Source organism: Crocuta crocuta, unplaced genomic scaffold (assembly GCF_008692635.1).
Source record: "Crocuta crocuta isolate KB4526 unplaced genomic scaffold, BGI_CrCroc_1.0 scaffold61, whole genome shotgun sequence".
NCBI classification, from domain to species: Eukaryota; Metazoa; Chordata; class Mammalia; order Carnivora; family Hyaenidae; genus Crocuta; species Crocuta crocuta.
Window position 1 is genome coordinate 10,699,665 of NW_027528369.1, and position 13,251 is coordinate 10,712,915.

The 13,251-nt window shown below is 58.7% G+C and overlaps 2 protein-coding genes across 2 annotated transcripts in view; one reads left to right on the plus strand and one right to left on the minus strand.

Moving 5' to 3' along the window:
* The first annotated feature begins 3,744 nt into the window (after window positions 1-3,744).
* Window positions 3,745-6,054, plus strand: TRAPPC2L (trafficking protein particle complex subunit 2L). The gene is made up of 4 exons (XM_077754119.1): window positions 3,745-3,953; window positions 4,839-4,926; window positions 5,008-5,087; window positions 5,852-6,054. Exons 1-4 carry the CDS (start codon window positions 3,838-3,840, stop codon window positions 5,895-5,897), a joined length of 330 nt encoding a protein of 109 aa, XP_077610245.1. The 5' UTR covers window positions 3,745-3,837; the 3' UTR covers window positions 5,898-6,054.
* A 371-nt stretch (window positions 6,055-6,425) lies between these two features.
* The window catches only part of PABPN1L (PABPN1 like, cytoplasmic), a 7,499-nt gene continuing 673 nt past the window's right edge, over window positions 6,426-13,251 (minus strand). The window contains exons 3-9 of the mRNA XM_077754192.1: window positions 13,183-13,251; window positions 12,886-12,953; window positions 12,361-12,467; window positions 12,140-12,227; window positions 11,441-11,580; window positions 6,654-6,839; window positions 6,426-6,555 (exon numbers count right to left, since the gene is read on the minus strand). The exon at window positions 13,183-13,251 is cut by the window's right edge and continues 20 nt beyond it. Coding sequence (XP_077610318.1) covers window positions 6,426-6,555; window positions 6,654-6,839; window positions 11,441-11,580; window positions 12,140-12,227; window positions 12,361-12,467; window positions 12,886-12,953; window positions 13,183-13,251 — 788 coding nt within the window. The remainder of the gene's footprint in view (window positions 6,556-6,653; window positions 6,840-11,440; window positions 11,581-12,139; window positions 12,228-12,360; window positions 12,468-12,885; window positions 12,954-13,182) is intronic.

The window sequence follows — 13,251 nt, forward strand, 5'->3', positions numbered from 1 at the left end:
AACCCCAACCCCCTCGGCAGTGAGGCCGCCGCTTCCTGGTCCTGCTGTCGATGAGGAACCAAGACACAGGCGCTGCTTGGGCCTCTGTTCCCCCCCTCCCCCCGCAGCCGCAGAGGGAGGTCAGCTCCCCCACCCCTTAAAGGAACGGTTCCAGCATCTTCCAAACTCCTGCCCACTTCCGAGCTCACGCAGAGGGACGCTGACACAGCCGCGGTCCTGGCCCTTGACAGGCACCACCCCACCCGCACCCTGCTCCCTGCACTGGGTTCCCTGCCCCACCCTGCTCCTTGCACTGGCCTCTCTGCCCTATTCTGCCCCCACCCTGCTCCTTGCACTGAGTCTCCATGCTCCACCCCCCTCCCTGCACTGGCCTCCCCTTAATGCCTGCCCCTACCCTGCTACCTGCTGCTCCCAGCACTGGCCTCCCCCCCTCCCTGCACTGGGCCTCCCCAGCAGGACAGGCCCCTACATGGCTCCCAGTGAGCCTGGTTCAGGCCAGCCACCCAAGCCGTTGGGAAGCGCACCCTGCAACCGGGCCGGGTACCGTGGGGGGAGACACAGCTGTGCGGGTTTCTGGATCCCACTGGCCTGAAGCCGTGACGGCCGGGCTGTCTAGTCAGGAGAGCCAGAGGGTCTACCCTCGCTTGAGTCGTTCTGAGTGCGTGTCTGTGTCATTATCATCAGCAGGTCCTGACCCTCATTTGCTAATCAGACCAAAGTCGTCCCGGCTTCTCTGCCTCTGCGCAAACAACCCAAAGCCACCAGGAGGGGCCTAGAGGAGAAAGGCCCGGACCGAGCCCTGCTGGCCCAGTTTCCTGCGGCCCCACGCACGGCGTCCGGGAAGGGGGGCTCCCCAGTTAGGCCCCTCGAGTGAAAGCACTCCCAGGGCTGGTCACGCACCCCCACGCGGGACCTCGGGCCTGAAGCAGTGCACAACACAATCAACAGAATACCATCACCCATGGGCGCCTGTGTCTCCCAGCAGCCCCTCAAAAAGGCAGAACGAAACAGAGAGAAACTGACAGACCCTAACCCAGTGTACCCTAAACATGATCACTGCAACACACATTCATGTAAAACACTATGGGCGCTAGTGAGCAGAGCGGGGAATGCCCGTGGACGGAAGGGGAGGGCAAGAATCTAAAAGGCTGAGCCTCAAGGGGGCCACTCACACCAGCCTCCGCGGGGCTCGGCTCTGAGCGACCGGCACACACGGGGCCACAGAGGACACGTGTGCGGGATGTCTCGTTCCCCAGGAAGCAAAGCCATCAGGGCGGGGTCTCCTGAGAAGCCAGAGCCCGTTCCAGGAGCAGCCGCCCCGGAGCAAGTTCGCAGATTAGAGACAAGCATGTTGAGGGTTTTCCCTGGTAAGCGAACTACAGACAGTCTGAGATTTGTTTCAGGATTGAGAATCCTTCGTTTTTTTTTTATAAAAAGTCACAATTTTAATAAGGAAAAGTGTTGAGAGATCTTAGGCTCATTTTCCTGAACTAAGTCTCCAGCACCTGAATGTCTCCCAGGGTGCTCAGTGCTGACCACCCAGGACTGCCCAGCAGGCGCGTGAGGCCCGTGGCCTTGGCCAAAGGCTCCCGTGCGGGTCTCTGTCCACCTTTTGGGGAAACTCCAAGCAATTTTTACTAGAAACCCTTCTGGCATTAACTCGGGGTGGGGGGGGTCTCCAGTTCAACTGCTTCTTCAGTTCCTGGGGGCCAGGGGGGACTGCAGCAGCCCAGCTCTGCCCCATCTACCAGGAGCTGCCATCTGAGCCCACAGGCACGGGCCTCAGTGCCCCAGGCTGGCCCCCCGCAGACGCCAGCCCGCGCCCAGGCCTCTGGACTTCTGAGGGGACACAAGGACTGGCTGCCATGGCTCACGGAACCCAGGAAGGCGCCAGATTCCCCATTTCGTTTGTCGTGAAGGGTGTGACTCAGGAACAGCAGACGGAACAGATGCCTAGGGTGAGCTGTGGGTGGGCAGAAGCCTCCCTGCCCCTTGGTCGGGCCACCCTCCCAGCACCTCCGTGAGTGCACCCGCTGGGAACCCCTCAGAGACCACTACTTGGGGTTTCTGCGGTGGTTTCGCCACAGAAGCATGACTGGTTAAGTCACTGGCCGTTGGTGACGGAACTCAGGCTCCGGCCCCTTGGCCCCCCCCGGAGGCCATGGCCAGGCTGACCACGCCACTCACACTAGCCACGTCGCCCCTGCTCTCCACTGCCCTGTCCTGAAGCCATCCAAGGGCCTCAGCCGCCCGCCGACTCCACCAAGCAGAGTCCCTCCGAGGGTTTGAGGGGTGCAGGTCATAACAGTGGCACGGCCTGACCGATGTCAGGGCCCCAGGGCTGCCCTCTGCGCTCCCGCTTTTCCCTGACACCTCACTCTAAGTTCGGAATCTCCGCGTCACGCCCGGCTTCTGTAGAGGGACAGCCTCCTGGCCCAGTTGTCACACCCACAGACACCTGACCTGTGGCCATGAGCATTGCAGCCTGACCCGACCGGCGAACAGCCCCAGGCAGCGCACCACCCCAAGGCCAAAACCAGAGAGTGTGCAGGTGGGCCCTGGGCCCCAGTCGGCTCTACACCCCATCCCTGCCCCAGACACCCCAGGCCCTGTGGGAGGGTGGTGGGGGCTGCCCCTCTGTCCTTCCAGAGCGGGAGCAGCAGAACAGGGGCCCCGAGAAGTTGTCCCTGGCGGCTGCAGTGACACTCCATTCGCTCTGCGGCACTAAGGCTGCTGACGCCGGGGGAGGGTTCTACTCCCACCCCGGTGGGTGCCACGGGGCTTCCCCCATCTACAGCCCCCCATGCCCTCCCCGGCTGCCTCCTCCCNCCCCGCTGCGGCCCCGGCGCCGCTCCCGAGGCTCCCCAGACCGAGTCACGCCCCTGCCCGAGTCCCTCCGGTGGCTTCCCGTTGCCTGCGGATAACGGGTTACGTCCCCAAACCCGACGACTTGCCTGCGAGCTTTCCCGTCCCTGGGCCTTTGCGCCCGGAACGCGCCTCCCTCGTCCCCACTGCCTTCTCCTCGCGCTGAGCACCTTAGGTGTCTCAGTCCGGGGGGCGGTTTCCGGACCCTAGACAGCCGAGGGGCCGTTCACACGGCTTTACGCCGGATACTTCTGCGTTTCCGTTAAGCCAGGCTTAGGAGGTGATCCTTGAGGAAGGTTTCAGGTGCGGCTCTGGCTTAGCGCACAGGGTGCCGTCTGCTGTGGGCTTGCCGACTGCGCCTCGCTACACGTTAGTGCCCTTGGGACAGAGCGTCGTGTGTGTTGTGTGTGTGCAGCGCCGAGTGGGACAGAATCCGTGAATTGTGACATGTGGGAGCCCCGGGAAGACCCCATTAACCCCTGGGGTTAGGATGGGGAGAACTGGCCACGCAGAGATGAAGGAGGTTTGAGCTGAGCCTTGACAGCATCTAGCGAGAGGGCACCCAAGGGGAAAAGGTAGCGAGCTCGAATCGGGAAAACAGTATTCCGGGCTGGGGGCAGAGCACAGGCTAGGATGGGGCCCCACGCGGAAGGTGAGTGGCTTGCAGGCAGGCTGTGCTCAGACCCAGTTCTTCTGACCCTCCCCCCCCCCGCCTCGGCCATGATGACGCTGGCGGCGGGTAAACCTCATCAGGTTAGACTGGGTCCCCTGAAGGCAGTGCCCCCGCAGCTCGCAGGATTGCACAGTGGGGTTTAGAGAACTAGAGTATGTCCCTGTGCTCCGTGGCGGGGTCCTCACAGCCGGGCACACACGGCTGACCCCTGTCACTTCAGCCGCCGACATCCTTTCTTGCAGAATTACCCTCTTTACATCCGCAGCGTTCCCATAGAGAACGAGCTGAAGTTCCACTACATGGTGCACACGTCCCTGGACGTGGTGGACGAGAAGATCTCAGCCATGGCCAAGGCCTTGGTGGACCAGAGGGAGCTCTACCTCGGCCTGCTGTACCCCACGGAGGACTACAAGGTGTATCCTTCACGCCTGGGGGGCTTGTCCGCTCGCGCTCTCCCCCACCCGGGGCTTCACATCTGGGGGTTCGGCCCCCAGTTTCCAGGTGTCCTGTAGGATCAGGTGATCTCGAAAGACGTCTTTGAACGTCGCTTGGAAAGAAGGTGAGAGCTCTCAGCCGGCAGAGAATCGGGGCAGCTTGGAGCTCATTAGGACTTCGCACCCTGTGTTACTTGAATTAGAAGAGAACCGTGGGAAAAGCGGGGCGTGGAATTTTCCGGACTGTGGCAGTCCGCACCCGTCCCCTGTCCGTCCCTTGTCCGGTCTGCAGAGAACCTGCCCACGTGGTGCCTGCGAGGACCCCCTCCCGTGCTGTCCCAGCAGGGCCGGTTCGGAGAACGCTCCGTGAGCAGTGCTGTAGCTTGCCCCCCACATCTGCCCGGGAGCCCGTGTCCCCCAGGGGAAGCGGCCTGTCGAGCTGTGCGGGCCGTAGGCAGGGTCCGCCTGGGTCCTGGGCCTCCAGTTTTGCAGTGAGCTCTGCTGGGCCAGGAGGTGACCGAGAACGGAAGTGAAGTGCCCGAGGGTCTGGGCAGGTGGGCCCCCGAGCTCCGATCAGGGTGAGGCTTGGCCGCCTGCCCTTTGCTTCTCCTGTAAACCCTGGAAGCTGCCCCCAGGGAGTGTACAGCCCGCCTGGCCTGGTCCGTGTGGTCCCCTCCTGGTATCGTGGGACAGGTCCAGCCCGGGGCCCTTCTTGATGCAAGGCTGTCGGAGTTTTCCAAAGCGGCTCTGGGGCCGAGGGCTGCGCCCAGCTGGCCCTCCGCCCACACGCGGTCCCGGCCGGTGCCGGTCCTCCTGCCGCCACGGAGTGTGTGCATTGAGAGCGCGTTCCCTAACCAGCTGTGTAGCTACGGCTACGTGACCAACTCCAAGGTGAAGTTTGTCATGGTGGTGGACTCCTCCAACACGGCGCTTCGAGACAATGAGATCCGCAGTNTGTTTTCAAACGCTGAGAAGCCACAGTTTCGGCAACAGCGGCGCATTCATCTCAACTAACACCACGGATGCTTGTCCCAGATGTTCCGGAAGCTGCACAATTCCTATACCGACGTGATGTGCAACCCTTTCTACAACCCAGGGGACCGCATTCAGTCCAGGTGAGCGGGCCGCTGGGGGGGGGACCTGCCTCGCCGAGAGCCGCGGTCCTGAACGGGAGGGAGGGCAGGTGGGTTCGAGCCGCAGGCCGCGGGCCTCTGAGGGGCGGTTCCGACGCAGCCGAGCCCTGCTTCCCCAGTAATCGTTCCGTGGATCCCAACACGTCACACAGAAGAGGATTGGGGCGCAGGCCCTGCCCTCATGGCTTCCCACCGGGGCCCAGTGAGTCCTGGGCACCTCCACGGGCCCCGCACACGATGGCTTTGTCTTTGATGTGGAACCGGGACTGTGAGGAGGTCGGGTCACAGGTCTTGTCCACACAGCTCTCAAGTCGTCGCAGATGTGCTGTCAGGAGGTCACAAAGGTGCTTTATAAAGAGGCGTTCATGTGCGCACATTCCGGATCTGCTCCTGAGAACTCCTGGCCTTCCTAGACTCGGTTCCCCAGGGGTCCTTAGAGCCGGTGGGCTCGAGGACCCTGCAGAGACCCGAGCCAGGCCCTTCCGAGGCACCTCCCCCAGGCTGTCCCTGCTGTGTGCGCTGTGCAGTGGTCCTGAGGCCACATGGCATCCCCGCACCTCTTCCTGGAGGCCTGGCTGGGGCAGGGCTGCGGGGCACGAGCAGGCGGGAGGCTTAGATACCCATCGCCGGATGCGGCAGGACCCTGGCCTTGAGGCCGAGTTTACTGGACTTCGGGGAGGGACCCCCAGGTCCTGGGGGGTGCAGAGCCCGGTCTGCTTCTCTGAACCGGTGTGTTTCTTTTGCAGGGCCTTCGACAGCATGGTGACGTCTATGATGATACAAGTGTGTTGAGCGAGAACTCGGTGGCCATTGCCTGGACACCAGCGCTGTGTATATAAGCTATTGTCTGGATGGGTATTTATTACCTTGTGCCTGTTCCTGAGTGTCCCAGCTGCCGGGGGCAAGGCCTTGGGCACGGGGCGTGGAGACTAAAGGTCTTCTGAGATCACATGTGGCATTTTCCTTGTGTCAGCATAGACTTGAGCTGAAGAGCGCCTAGCGCAGGGTTTTCAGGCTGGCGCACAGGTCAGGGGCCGGAGCGGGGTAAGGGGCAGGGAGAGGGGCTGAGGGAGCCCACGGAGCCTGGGGCGCTACAGGGGCTGTGGCCGCGGGGCAGCAGAGACGGGAGGGACTCCTGGCCGGCTCCTGGCGGCTGATCTTGTGGGGTGATCTGGAGGGGCGGCCTGCTGTGCCCAGGGCCATGCCCAGAGGGACACCCGGAGAGCCCTCACAGCCTCCCCTGCGCCGAGTGGCCTTCGTCTTCTGGACTTGTGCCCGGGCTCGGGAGGGAGGCGGCCCTCAGAGCGAGGAACCTTTGACTCAGCCCGTCAGCTGCGGCCTGCCTTCTGAGCACAGAGCGCGCAAGTCCCCAAGCCTCTTCCTGGGGGAGCAGGGGGCGATTTCCAGGGCCAGGGCGGGTGGGCGGAGCCTCTGCTCGCCCCTGCGTAAGCTGGGGGGAGGGTACATTTGAGGAGCTAATGGGATTGGATTCCTGCCTTGAGCTTCCCCCACAAGCCTGCTTGGTCAAGTACAGATGACAGTCCTAACTGGTTGACCATGACGGAGGTGACAGTGCCTTCCGGGATCAGGTGGCCTTTGTCATCTGGCAGCGCAGACCCACTGGGACTGAGCCCCACCACGTGGTCTGCTCTGTGCCCCGAGACAGCCATGATCCCTCCCTCCTCAGTGACTCCAGAGAAGGGGTCCGACCAGGAGCAGGGCGGCCCGGACGCCCTGGGGAGTGGGGGAGGCCCTTAGCTGGGCTGGGACCCACCCTGAGGGGAGCTTTCCCCTCTAAGGAACGCAGGATTCGTCTTTCAAATTACAGGAGTAGAGGGAAAACACCAATTAGCGCATATTGAAAACACGAGTGCCAGCGCGTCACCTCCCCTGCAGGTGGGACTGGAAGGCGGGGAGCAAGCAGCCGCTGGCTCTGAGCTTCTGGACATAATTGCTCCTGCCTGAGTAGCGGCTGTGGGAGGGCCTGCAAGTCACCGACATGCTCCCTTACTAACAAAGCCCTGGTGTTTTTGGATACAGTTGACTGGACAGAAGATAGTTGCTGCTGTCCTTAGCACACAAGTGTAGGTAGTTAGGGAATGTAAGTGGGTGGTGTTGGGAGGGACTTGCAGAAAGGATACTTTGAAGGGGGATTCAGCTAGCAGATGGAGTACCCTTTCTTTATCTTTTCTCTTTTCCTGCCTGCAACTTGGATGTGATGGCTGGAGCTAAGGCAGCCATCTTGAGAGCATGAGGAAAAGATTAATCTCTTAAAGATGGAAAGCAGAAAGCTAGAAGGACATGGTTTTATTGGCGTAGCCCTGAACTACTTATAGTCGGCATCTTGTAGAGGAAGATAAAATAATCCTGTTGAAGCCACTGCTATTTGAGATATTTGGTAGATGCAGCCACACGAACCCCTATAGGCGCTTTACATTCAGCACTTTTTGCACACAGTTAGCATCCCCATTTGAAGGCTGTGAAAACCAAGGGTCAGAAGTAACGTGCTGGCAGTAGAACTCTGTGGTGGTTTCCTGCAGTCTCTGCATCTCTCTCCCTGGAGGCCCGCCTCCTTGTGGGCCTGCCTGTCCCTCTGCCCTAGAGCTGGGCCCCAGTGGGTGCAGCGTCCCGTCACCGCTTAGCCTCTGGTCAGGTGATTTGTCTCTGTTCCTCCTTCTGCCCAGACCAGACGGGCAGAGGGAGCCTCTCCGCTCTCTCCGGGCACAGCCACGCAAGTCCACTCCGTGGTTTGCTGCTCGGAGCCCTCACCTACGTGGCAGGAGTGCCCTCCTTCCGCCTCCCACCGTGGTCTGCTTGGGCCTGAAATCCACGGGGAACGAGGGGCTCCTGGGCCCAGTGTCTCCTCGGAGCGGCCACACAGAGAGATCAGGGAAATTTTTTTTTTTTAAATTAAAAATTAAAAAATTTTAATTAATTTCTAGGAGAGAGAGAGAGAGAGACAGCGTGAGCAGGGGAGGGTCAGAGAGAGAGGGAGTCACAGACTGAAACAGGCTCCAGGCTCCGAGCTGGCAGTCAGCACAGAGCCCGACGCGGGGCTCGAACCCACGAACCGCGAGATCATGACCTAAGCGAAAGTCGGACGCTTAACCGGCTAAGCCACCCAGGAGCCCCTGAAATTTTATTTTTTTAACATTTATTCATTTTTGAGAGATAGGGAGAGAGAGAGTGTGAGCAGGGGAAGGTCAGAGAGAGAGGGAGACACAGAATCTGAAGCAGCTCCAGGCTCTGAGCTGTCAGCACACAGCTCATTTTGGGGCTCGAACCCACGAACTGTGAGATCAAGTCGGACGCTTAACCGACCGAGCTGCCAGGCGCCCCAGGGAAACGCATCTGAGAAGGAACCGGCTGCGGGTAGAAGACTGCCAGCAAGACTCCGCAGACACGCCCGCATGTGCAACCGAGGGCTCGGGACGGCGGCAGGTGCCCTGGCTGAGGAGGGGGGCAGCTCCTGGGGGCCGAGCAGGCGGGAGCTGGTGTCATCTGCATGTTGCTTGCCTGCACTTTCCTGACGGCAAGTGACCCGGCTCTGGCCTGACACCCACCTACCTCCTCATGGGGGTGGGGTGGGGGGAGAGAAAACAGAAATGTCCCCCCTCCCAGTTCTGGAGTCAAGAGCCCAAACTCATGGGCAGCGGGGCCGACTCCTCCTGGAGGCTCCGAGGGAGGGTGTGGTCTCCTCTGCAGGAGCGCAGCTCTCCACCTCTGCTCCGTCGCCACACCGTCTCTGCGTGTCTCCTTGGACTCCCCCCCCCCCCCCCGGGGGCTNGGGGATCTAGGATGGTCTGGATCTGTAACTTCACATCTGCAAAGACCCCTTTTCCAAATAAGGTCGCATTCATAGGTTCTGGAAACTAGGATGTAGACATACTTTTTAGGGGCACATTTTTCACCCCACTCAAGGGCCAGATTTGACCCCAGCTCGCAGGGGGAGTGTGAACCTGGCCTGAGGCAGCCAAGTCCAATGTGGCCTGCGCCGCCCCCGCCTGCGGGCCGCGGCACCGAGTGGCTCTGTTGCTGGCTAAACAGCAAGGTGCGGAGTGGCTTCAGAAAATATGCAGAAAGAGTATTTGACAAAACATAGCATCCTTTCTCAGTAAAGACCCTTCAGAAAGTCGGGATAGAAAAAACTTACTTAAACGTCATGAAAGCCATTTATAAAAAGACCACAGTTAATATCACTCTCAATGGGGAAAAACGTAGAGCCTTCCCCCTGAGATCAGGAACACGACAGGGATGTCCACTCTCACCACTGCTGTTTAACATAGTGCTGGAGTCCTCGCATCAGCCATCAGACAACTAAAGGAAATAAAAGGCACCAGAATTGGCAAAGAAGAAGTCAAACTTTCACTTCCCGCAGATGACATACACTCTACATGGAAAACCCAACAGACTCCACCAGAAGCCTACTAGAACTGATCCATGAATTCGGCAATGCTTCAGGGTACAAAATCAATGTACAGAAATTGGTTGCATTTTTATACACCAATAATGAAGCAACAGAAAGAGAAATCAAGAAACTGATCCCATTCACAATTGCACAAAAAACCATAAATTATCTAGGAATAAACCTAACCAAGGATATAAAAGATTTGTATGATGAAAACTATAGAAAACTTATCAAGGAAATTGAAGAAGACACAAAGAAATGGAAAAACATTCCACCCCATGGATCGGGAGAAAAAAAACTGTTAAAATGTCNNNNTGTATGATGAAAACTATAGAAAACTTATCAAGGAAATTGAAGAATACACAAAGAAATGGAAAAACATTCCATGCTCATGAATCGGAAGAATAAATATTGTTAAATGTCAATATTACCCAAAGCAATCTACACATTTATGCAATCCCAATCAAAATTGCACCAGCATTCTTCTCAAAACTAGAACAAACTATCCTAAAATTTGTACGGAACCACAAAAGACCCCGAATAGCCAAAGTAATAATGAAGGGGAAAACCAAAACGGGAGGCATCACCATCCCAGACGTTAGCGTCTACCACAAAGCTGTCATCATCAAGACAGTGTGATATTGGCACAAAAACAGACACATACACCCATGGAGTAGAGAACTCAAAACTGGACCCACAAATGTACAGCCAACTAATCTTTGACAAAGCAGGAAAGAGTATTCAATGGAAAGAAGCCTCTTTAACAGATGGAGCTGGGAGAGCTGGGCAGCAGCATGCAGAAGAACGAAACTAGATCACTTTCTCACACCATACACAAAAATAAACTCAAAATGGATGAAGGACCTGAATGTGAGACAGGAAACCATGAAAACCCTAGAGGAGGAAGCAGGAAACAACCTCCTTGACCTCCACCGCAGCAACTTCTGACTTGACACATCCCCAAAAGCAAGGGAATCAAGAGCAAAAATAAACGATTGGGACCTCATCAAGATAAAAAACTTCTGCACAGCAAAGGACGCAATCAGTAAAACTAATAGGCAACTGACAGAATGGGAAAAGATAGTTGCAAATGACATATTGGATAAAGGGTCAGTATCCAAAATCTATAAGGAATTCACCGAACTCCACACCCGAAAAACAAACAACCCACTGAAGAAATGAACAGACACTTCTCCANGTATGTGGAACAGGAGAAACTTAACGGAGGACCGTGGGGGAGGGGGAGGGGGAGGGGGAGGGGAATAAAATCGTTGGGGAGAGGGAGGGAGGCAAACCATGAGAGGCTCTTAAATACTGAGAACAAACTGAGGGCTAATGGGGGGAGGGGAAGGGGGGTGATGGGCATGGAGGAGGCACTTGTGGGGATGAGCACTGGGGGTTATATGGAAACCAACTTGACAATAAACTATAAAATGAAATAGTAAAAAATAATAAAGGATAACTGACCTATATGAGAATTTCATAGGAATTGAACCATGTAAGTGAAGATGATCTCCAAAATGTTGAAAGTAATGTTTAACTATTCCATACAGTTATCATTGTGAAGCATTTCTCATATTTCTTACATGTTATGAGGTTATGAGGCAGAGATGCTGTATGCTGATTATTTGATATTATATTTTCTCTGTTTTACAATGAACAAGAAACTGGTAATACCACTCATTCTACCGTTCACGTTTAAAAATTGTGTCCCAATTTCTAAATATCACTAGGATAATGAGCAGGAAAAACAGGTTGCAGTGTCTCTTAGGCCCAAAATAACTCCTTTTCTATACATCCACCACAGTACTTTCCAGAAGGAGGGGACAGGAGCTCGCGTTCATGGAAACACTTCGGAATCACACGCAGTCGGAAAAGGCTNCACAGCCCTCCAGGCCCCACCCACAACCCTCCCGGCCCCGCCCACCGGTTCCGCCCCCGAGGTCTGAAGCGGGCCCCGCCCTGGAGGCTGCTGTGGGGGAATGGTCCTCTGGCGCCCGGCTGGCCTCGGAAGCCCCCGCGGTTCGTAGAGCTGATCCCTGGCAAGTTGGTCCTTTTGGGCAGCACCTGGAACCAAAGGCTCAGTCCGTCTGGGACCCCTGTTCTTGGACCCTTCTCCCCAGAGCAGCCGAAATCCAGTGGAGGGCAGAGCCCGAGGCTAACTCTGCCTCCAGGAAGCCTTCTTGGGTTTCCCTGCTGCAGGCTCACAGGCAGGCATGCACACGCCCCAGGGCCCGCCAGCCCTTGCAGCAGTAATCCCCAACCCGCAGCTCCTGGGCATGGAGCTCTGTCTGGGGCCTCAGCCCCTAACCGGTTTCCTCCAAACCTTCTTAAAAGTACCGCTTAGGCCCAAACTGTCCAGCCAGAGACATGGTCAGGCGATGTGTCCCTGTCAAGCCAACGCCTTCCAAGGGTCCAGCTGCGGAAGGGAGCCTCCCAAGGCCACATCCAGTCCGGGGGCACCCCCACCCTGCCCCTGCCGCCCAGGTGTGCCCAGAGACACTTGGGGATTGGGGAAGGGTCAGGCTGGGGCAGCTCTGTGTCTTGGCTTCCCTGCGCGGCCTCTCCTGGCCCCTCCGGGATCAGGGGGTTCACGTGGGGGAGCCCGGGGCTGCAGGGGGCGCACCTTGATGACCCGGCCTCGGAAGATGCTCTCGTCCAGCTCCACTGCAGCCTGGGCTGCGCCCTCGGCAGCGAACTCTACGTAGGCGTAGCTGGGGCAGGCGGGCAGGGCGGGTGAGGGCCACCCTGGGGTGCCCAGGCTCCCACCGGACCCCAGGGCACCCGGCCCCTCCCGGGGCCTCCTCCCTGAACCGCCCCCCCCCCCACGGGCTGCCTGGCACTGACCCCTTGGGGTGTCCGGAGAACTTGTCGCAGAGGATGGTGACTCGGTGGACCTCCCCACAGGGGTTGAAGTAGGCCTCCAGCTCCTCAGCCGTGCCCCCGTAGTCCACCTGCCACAGGCACGGGCCCGGTGGGGGCCCCCACAGCACGTTTTCTCGGCCGAGTGGACCTCAGGGTGGGGTAGTCGCGGGGGTCTCTGTCCCCCACCCCTGCTGGGGGCGGGCTGGAGACAGAGATGTATGCCTCCCGTGTGTCGGCAAAGCCCCAGGTGTATTCGGCCTGTCCAGACAGCATGTGGCTTTTTGAAGTGGCATCTGTTGCTGATGATTGGCCAACTGGAGATTTCAGGTGGGAACCCTGAGCCCCGGGTCACGCTGGGAAAGCAGAGTACGAGGCCCCGGGGCCCAGGTTCCCCCCGCTTCTCCCCTCCCGCACCTGGGTCCCTTCCTTTAACCCCAGGGCCAGGAGGAGGTGGCAGATCCCAAGGGCCCACCGCAGGGGCCCCATCTTGCCCCCTCCCTGACTCACATTCCCCACATAGACGGATCTGTGGTCTGACTCCACCTTCTCCACAGGGAGCCCGGGGCAGGTGCAACCTACAGAGAGGGGGGGCCTCACATTTGTGGCTTATTCCTCTCTGCTTGCGGGAAGAGGGCCACCCCTTGGGACTGTTCTGGAAAGGGAAGCCCTGGCCCCGCGAGCTGGCACTGCGCCCACAGCAGCTGCAGCCCGTCCAGATGACAGAGAGGAGGGGCTCAGAGCCGCGTGCCGGGACCAGTGGCCCCCCGACCAGGGAAGGGGCCGGCCTGGCCCGCGGGCGCCTACCTGCCTCGGGGCTCAGCGGCTGGCTGGCCAGCGCGGCCCCGGCCCCCTCCTGGTGCCCCGCCTGGGCCC